Below are 8,131 nucleotides of genomic sequence, written 5' to 3'. Positions count from 1 at the left end.
GTGCCAAATGGGGAATTTATTTACAAAACCAGCAGTACATATAACAAAAAGAATAGGCATATACATCTATATACACATAGATAGGGAGCTCTATATACACACACATTTACAGAACATACACAGGACAGGGAATCCCCGCCACTAACTCCAGAGACTACCCCCAAACCCCTCGGAACCAAAAATGCAACAGAATTGCCCCTCTGAAATCGACCTGGGCCTGGGCTTTCAAACCTGGTTTAATTTCCTTTCCCAAGACAATTTGAAGGTAAGAACCACTCTCACGCTTTGGGCGCCAGACGGCAGGGGTCTGGAGGCATGGCACAGCTGGCTACACGCACAAGAGCTTGTCTTTAGCTGAAGGATCAGGTATTGGCCATTGGTGGAGGTGGGATGTGGGGCATGGAGTCTGCACCAATAGTCCCAGAAGTCAATGGAAAGTTGCCCAGTGACTTCAGTGGGCTTTGGATTGGGGCCTAGAAGAACCTGTGGCCTGATCCAATCTCACAGGGGGTGAGGAGATGGGATGAGACAGGCCAGGCGTCTGAGCCAAGGCAGCAAACCCTCTGTTTCTACACCGTGGAAAAGCCCCGTCCCTACTCCTCCACTTTCCCATCTCACTCAGATCCCGCAGGGCACAGCCCCGGCCCCTCTTCCCGCTGGCCAGGCGGATTGGGAGCATTACTTGCGTGCCAAGCAGGACTTTCCTGGAGCCCTAAATCCACCCCTGCGGGGGCTTTACTTCGGAGCCGGGTTAGGCCAACGCTCATTGCTTTAGACCTCGCCACTCTAGGTCTTTCTTGCCCTGAGAGTGGCCCATGGAGGGGCAGCAAAACATAGAAATAAACCATACATAAAAACGTTATAAATATCACCACCAGGGGGCAGCAGCATTCCGCACCAGGCCAGACTGGGCCTGGCGTATTCTTGGTCTGATTCCGGGTACCCCCTGCCCCCAGGGACCAGGAGCCAAATCCGTCCCCGGCACCCCTCCATGGATTTCACGCTGCAGGAGGTTCCACACGGCCTGACACGAAGCCCAGCCACTCCTCCGGGCCAGATGTGCTCTCCTGCTGTCGGGGGGAGGGGCGGTCTGCTCTGGAGGGGCCCTCCCCAAAATATTGGACGTGGGGCAAAGAGGACACAGAGCCTGATCCAAAGCCCTGGGGGATGAGGGGGGTGTCAATGGCAAGGCTCCGGTTGGTCCCTCCGTGGAGCCACGAGTTGCCCTCCTGTGCAGACCTGCAGCATCAGCGTCCCGTGGGGATGAACCAGCCTCTGGTTGCCAATGACCAGATGGGGGAGAGGGCTTGCAGCCCAGGAGAGGTCTGCCACTGACTCCGAGGGGAGCATGGTGGGGCCACCTTGGGGGAACCGTGGCCCAGCATCAGCTGAAGGGTCACCGGGCCGCCGTTCTGTTAAGGATTTAGACAAATGGCCCTACTCCTCCCTCCTGCCAAACCTTCACCCCCTGGTGAGTGTTGGGCCTGCAAACAGGCCCCTAGCCCAGCAGGAACGAGACCATTTCTGGGCAGGAACAGCCCTCGTGGTTCAACCCTAGCTGCTCTGCCAATGCCAACACCCTGCATGGGCACAGAGGAGAGCGTGACCGGGGGACACGATGATCTGGCCGTGGGGCTGTGTGGACCGGGACTGGGAGAATGCGCTGGGCCCAGGTTCAACCCTGCTGGGGTCCCACTGGGGCTCAGCCTGTTTGTACTCTGCCAAGGAGAGAAACCCCAGGGAAAGAATCAAACCCAGCCCAGCTCTGTAACCCAGCGGGTGTCACCCAAATCCAGCTGCTGGGCCCGGCCATGCAGCGCCTGATGCTGCTCAGGGGTCTTCTCCTTTTGGTTCGCACTCGGCCTGTTAGCTCTGCAGATCCCCAGTTCAATCCCTGCTCCCGAGCCCACGCTCAGCTGTGGGGGCTGGGGCCCCGGACATGGCTGCCCCTTTAACTAGAAACCCAAGGGTTTAAAATACTTGTGCATTACACTGAGGTGGGGGAGAGGGAAGCCCCATGGCTTTAAACAACCAGGAAAAAAACCTTTGGTGAACTTCAACCCTCCCGAAGTATTTGGAGACCCTCAGAGCCCCACTCCCTGCACCAGGATCCCAGTCGCCCCAGGACCAGAGGAATTTTACCTCCATTAAACCACCCAGGGCGAGAACCCCTGAACCCCGGCTAGGCCCAGATTAGCTCCTGGGGCCGGGCCCTGTGGCGTTGGGGAGCCGGTGAGGCCAGGGGGGCAGCGCTCTCTTGTGTAGCTGTGGGACCCAGGCTGGGACCTAGAGAGCGGAGAGAACCACAGGGTCTGTCTGTGTCCCTCAGTCTTGGTCCAGACCTTCTCACACCCCAGTGTTCATTGCAGCCCGGCCACAGGGGTGCCACACCCCTGCCTTACCAAGATGCCAAGCCCCATGGGGCGGGCTGTGTGCGTGGGGCTGAGGCAGGCGCTTGGGTTCCTCTTGCCCAGCAGGTGGCGCCGATTCCCCCACCCCAAGTGCCCCTGCTGGGGTGTCTCCGCGCTCACTTGCCCTTGACGCTAGTCCGCCCGCGGCCACTGGTGGGCACCACAGAGCACAGAGACATCCCAGGAATGGCACAGGAAGCCGGGGGCTCTCCAGGGAGGGCCTGTCCCTGGGGTCGCCCAGAGGACAGACTCGACAGAGGGCTGGGGTCCCACCCTCGCACCGTGCTGGGGGCGTGGCTCCGAGCGCCACCTGGGCCAGACGCAGTGGCTCTGACAGTGCCCCCTACAGGAGGCAGCGTGACCCCACAGTTGTTACCCCCAGTCGGGATGTAGGCAGCTCCCTGAGTCATCAGAGCCGCTTCCTGGCTAGTCCTGCCTCTGGGATAGACAGGACAGGGTAGGCAGGTACCACATTCTCCAGCCCCACTGCAGCGGAGGTCAGAGGGAGGAGCATGCATGGGGCCCTCGGGGCCAGCCGGGCAGGAAACATCCCATGCAGAAAAGCTAGGAGGCTTTTGCAGGAAGCAAGGACCAATGCGGGGGCAGGGGACCCCCTCAATTGGCCAGGGGCCCTTTTGCCCCACAGTGAACCAGATCTGCCCTCTCCAGAAATCCAGAGCCAGAGCAGGCTGTCTGTACAAGGGCTCAGTGGGTCAGTCCCAGCGGGAGGGGCTGGCAGGCTGCAGGGGGCATCTGTGTGTCCAGGGCCCGGCCCTGATCGGCACCAGGCCAGTCTGTGCCCGTGGCCCCGGGCTCACACCAGGTGGCCCCGCCCATTGATGTAGATGCCGTTGGTGGTGGGCTTGGCCCGCAGCGTGCCATTCTCCTGCACAAAGTGGGTCATGGCTGCCTTGATGGTGTTCTCCTCCCGCTCTTCCTCCTCCTCTTCCTCCTCCCTCTCTTTCTCCTTCTCCTCCTTCTCCTCCTCCGGGGCCAGCGCTGGGGCCGGGGGCTGCTCCGTCTGTGTCTCAATCTCCCGCACCGTCGACAGGGTGGAGTAGCTGCGCCCCTCTGCCTCCTCGCTCTGAGCCGGGGGAGACAACAACTGAGCTGGGGGGATGGGGGCAGAGCAGGGAGTTCCCCTTCCCAGAACACGTCCTCCCACACACCCACCCTCTGGCTGCTAGCTAATCCCTGGGGAGATCCCGGGGCAGCCACTGGGTGGTGCTGTGGCTAGGGAGAGGGCAGTCTAGCCACTGGCTGAGCAGAGCAGGTCAGGACTCAGAGGAACAGCATTTCCCCCTCACACACACACACACACAGCTGCTGGGAAACTTTCTCCCCTCCTGGGGAAAGCCATAGGAGCCTGAATATCCATTGTCAGTGCATGACTTGTGGTCCTCCCTGCCCAGGCCAGCAGGGGTCAGCGTAACCTCAGCCAGGAGACCTGCTCTCTGGGGGCTGGGTGCCCCGGCAGCTTCCCTTTGCTCTGCCGGGGTTCAGGGCCCGAGGCACCAGGGGTTTGCTCTGGGCTGAAATGCGATAATGGTGAGCGTGCATGCACATGGGTCAGTGTGGGTGTAGGCTGGGCGGGTGTGCGGGCACCAGAGGGCGGCAGGCTTGTGAGTGTGAGATGCACGAATGAGTCCCCAATCGGAGAGCTGTGTGTGTGTGAGCATGGATGAGCTAGCGGGTGTGAAGACGTGTGTGAGGAAGGGTGCGGGTGAGGGTGTCCAGGTGTGAGCTAGCAGGTGTGAGAATGCGTGAGCGCATCCACATGTGTGCCAGAGCAGGGAACCCGTCTCTGCAGGAGCCCACCCTCAGCAGCCTTGGCCAGGGGGAGCGGTGGGGGGGGGGTGCATCCTGGGGGCCTGGACCCTTGCTTTCCAAGGCAGCCTGGGCTGCAGTAGCTCAGGCCAAGCCACCGGCTGCAGGGGCTCCAAGGGGTGGGAGGGCCCCCCCCCGGATGCCAGTCCCCGTCCGACTGCTGACCCCACAGGACTCTGCAGGGGGCTCCCGCGGCCACCTCCCCAGGGGCCGCGACTCCGAGCTTCAAGGGAATCAGCACAGGACAGGAGCAACGGGAGCCGCCCTGCAAGGCGAGCTGAGAGCCCCGCCCCGCGCCTCACCAAGACGGAGCAGATGCTGGTGCCACGCAGGCTGTCTCCCCGCAGGCTTCCCTGCCGGCTGTCCCCCCGCAGGTGCAGGGTTTCCTCTGTCTGAAAAACGGAGAGCGAGGGCGGGTGACCAACCCCTGGTCCCGGCAGTCTCCCTCACGCCCCGCCAGGGCCAGCCAGGGCAGGATGAAAGGGGCAGTTTGCCCCAGCCCCATGTTCGAGAGGGCCCCCGAGCCCATGGGACAGGAATCAGTGGCGCTGCGGCACTGGGTGCCAGGGCACAAGGCTGCTCCGTGGGGCAGGGGCAGCCGGGCCAAAGCAGAGCAGGGCTGCGACCCCGCGTGCTGGGTCCCCATGCCCCACACAGGGAGCCAGGCCCAGGCCCGCAGGATGGGTGAGTCACCTCCCCTCACCTCCCGCCAGTGTCTTTGCACCCACAGCCAGAATTCCTTTTGTCTCCAGGGTCATTTTTGGGAGGCGGGAGGAGCTCAGTTTCAGATTTTGCCCTGGGGACCCAAAAACCTTTGTGCAGCCCTGCCCCCAGTTACCTTTATGGGGCTGAGTAGCTGCCCCCAGTGACCCTTATGGGCTCCGCATAGCCGCCCCAGCTATCCCCCATGCAGCCTGGGCAGCTGCCTCCAGTTACCCGCCATGGGGTTGGGTTGCCCCATCTACTGTCTCCTAACAAGCCCCAAACCTCACTCGTGTCTTTCCACACGTTCCCTGCAGGGGAGGCTGGGTTCTTCACTGAGCCAGCTCCCCTGCAAATCGGATGGGGAGAAAATTCAGCATAATCGTGGGAGGGGGAGGGGGCTAAACATCCCCACCAGGGCCCCACTCCCTCCCCATTGGGCTCCCCCCACTCTCCCGGCCCCCTCACCTGGTTCCGGGTGCTGGTGCTGTGGCTGGAGTACAGGCGCCGGATGGAATTCTCCCTCGTTATGGTCAGCTCCTCCTCGCTGCCAGGTAGAGAGACACCAGGGTGAGCAGTGAGATCCGCGTCCCGGTCAGCCCCGGGAGCCCCGTGGCCTGGCTGAGCTGTGTGCTCTCCTCAAACCCCATGGCTGGTCCTCCAAGGCTGCTCCTGAGACCCGCTCCCAGCCTCTTGTATCCTGGCTGGCAGAGGTTAGCGCAGTGATAAGGGAAGCCTGGGGCTCAATTCCCACCGGGAGCAGCCTGAGGCAGGATCCGGGTGCCAGAGTTTGGGTGGCTGCCTAGTCAGGGGCAAGGAGGGAGAGGAGTCTGTCTGCAGGGCCTGCATCAAGGTCTCTCTAAGCAGGGCCCAGGTCACAGTCAGTCAGCACCTTCTACATCTCCAGGCAGGGCGGAGGGGTTGTACGCCTGCAGGGGCTGAACCGACCCGGTAAAGCCGAGCGCTGGGTCGTCACTGGGGTGAAGGGCAGCATTTCAAACCACACAAGGCCCAGTCGGGGGCCAAAACGACTCCCAGGTGGCATCTGACGTGGTGCCAGAAACGCAGCACAACCCTCGCGGGCAGTTTTAATGTCACCTTGACCAGCTCGCAGGGGTTAAAACTATAAGTGCCTGGACCATGCTAGGACTTAGTGACGGGGGGAGCCCAGAGCTGCGATAGCAGGGGGCTGCGGGTTGGGATTGAGGGGCACCAGCAGAGCTGTAGGGAGAGCCCAGGGCTGGGATAGGAGGGGGCTACAGGTCGGGATTGAGGGGCGCTGACAGAGAACTGGGGGCAGGGCTGGGATAGCAGTGGGCTGTGGGTCGGGATTGAGGGGCACCGGCAGAGCCCAGGGCTGGGATAGCAGGGGGCTGCGGGTCGGGATTGAGGGGAATCGGCAGAGCTTGTGGGATGCGGAGGGGGGGCAGAAGCTTGCCCAGCCACTCTCTGCAGCAGACCCCGCTGTAGCCAGCACCATCCGTCCCACGCTGCCCACTCGGCCTCCCATCCTCTGCTGCTCGCTCAGCCCAGCCCAGCTCGGGAGCAGGGTCCCCAGGCCTGAGGCTCAGCACCCAGCGAGCGACGGTGACGCTGGGGCAGGCTCCCTGCTGTAATGATTTGTGCAGGAGCTCAGCTCTTCTCTATGTGGGTCCCGTGGATCCCGTCAAGGGACTCTCCGGAGGCAAGGCAGAGGGGCCAGGTGAGGGGGGTTGGTGTATCTCCAGGGCGGAGGGGGGCAGAGGGTGCACCAGGCAGCTGCCCCTCCCCCCTTGCTCCGTCTCTTACTATTTCTCGGAGATGCGCCTGGTTTTCCGTCGGTGGTAGAGGGTCATGAACACAACAACCAGGACCAGCACGCAGAGCAGCACGGCCGCGATGACGCCCACCACCACCACCGAGGCCGAGACCACGTTCACCTTCTGCAGCTCACTCTCTGCTGGGAGGGACAGACAGGGAGAGGCTGAGACTGTGGCCGGGGGGGTGGGGGTACGGCACAGCTGGTGTCCGAGCGACAAGGGTGGGCTGGCAGGAACCCGGACTCCGGGGCTAAAGGGGCATCTGACTGGATGGACAGATGGATGGACAGACAGATGAATGGATGGAGAGATGGACAGATGGATGGATGAGTCGACAGATGGACGGACGGATGGATGGATGGGTGGGTGGATAGACAGATGAGTGGATGGATGGATGGGTGGGTGGGTGGGTGGACAGATGGATGGATGGATGGGTGGACAGATGGATGGGTGGACAGATGGATGGGTGGATGGGTGGGTGGATAGACAGATGAGTGGATGGATGAGTGGGTGGGTGGGTGGGTGGACAGATGGATGAGTGGACAGATAGATGGATGGATGGATGGATGGATGGATGGATAGACAGATGAGTGGATGGATGGATGGGCGGATGGATGGATGGGCGGATGAGTGGACAGATGGATGGGTGGGTGGACAGATGAGTGGATGGATGGATGGGTGGGTGGATGGATGGATGGATGGATGAGTGGATGAGTGGATGGGTAGACAGATGGATGGGTGGACGGACGGATGGACGGATGAATGGGCGGATGGATGAATGGGCAAATGAGTGGACAGATGGACGGAGGGACAGATGGATGGCTGGATGGACAGATGAGTGGATGGATGGGTGGGTGGACAGACAGATGAGTGGACAGATGGTCACCTGATGTTTAGTTATCAGCCCCAGTTGGTGCTAGCTCTGAAGATCCAATCTGCTTCTGTATGGCTAAGGATTCCCCACCCTGCTCCCTGCAGCACAGCGCCCCAGCACCACTTGGGCTCAGCACTCGGAGCGCTGATCCCTGCCTCGTGCGGTGCTGGGCTCTCCAGGGCGGGCTCCCTGCACAGGTGCTGACCCAGCCAAGCCCTGACGCTCTCCTGGACTCCGGAGCCCCCCTGACGCTGAGCAGCGCTAGGCCCTAGAGCAATTGCTGGGCAGAGGGGACAAGACGGGCAGATTCCCCCAGGAGAGCTCAGACCCTGGTGAGGGGTGGGTGCCTGAACCCAACGGGGCTGGATTTGGACCCACATGAAGAGGGCCCAGGGCGAGCCCAGAGCCAGCACTCTGACTGCACCACCATCCGGTGGGCAGGGTAACCCACAGCCCCCTCTCCAGCTGCTGGCTCCAGGACGGGACTGAGGGCGCCCCCATGTGATGACACTGGGCAT

At 62.1% G+C, this 8,131-nt stretch overlaps 1 protein-coding gene across 1 annotated transcript in view; it reads right to left on the bottom strand.

Annotated features, from left to right (window-relative positions):
• Positions 1-3,123: 3,123 nt before the first annotated feature.
• The window catches only part of NECTIN4 (nectin cell adhesion molecule 4), a 41,786-nt gene continuing 36,778 nt past the window's right edge, over positions 3,124-8,131 (bottom strand). The window contains exons 6-9 of the mRNA XM_074938495.1: positions 6,729-6,879; positions 5,409-5,487; positions 4,541-4,630; positions 3,124-3,495 (exon numbers count right to left, since the gene is read on the bottom strand). Coding sequence (XP_074794596.1) covers positions 3,226-3,495; positions 4,541-4,630; positions 5,409-5,487; positions 6,729-6,879 — 590 coding nt within the window. The 3' untranslated portion in view covers positions 3,124-3,225. The remainder of the gene's footprint in view (positions 3,496-4,540; positions 4,631-5,408; positions 5,488-6,728; positions 6,880-8,131) is intronic.

The sequence above is a fragment of the Natator depressus genome, chromosome 24, assembly GCF_965152275.1.
Source record: "Natator depressus isolate rNatDep1 chromosome 24, rNatDep2.hap1, whole genome shotgun sequence".
In the NCBI taxonomy this organism is placed as follows: domain Eukaryota; kingdom Metazoa; phylum Chordata; order Testudines; family Cheloniidae; genus Natator; species Natator depressus.
Note: the sequence above shows the minus strand (reverse complement) of the source record. Positions and strands in the feature narration are given on the sequence as shown.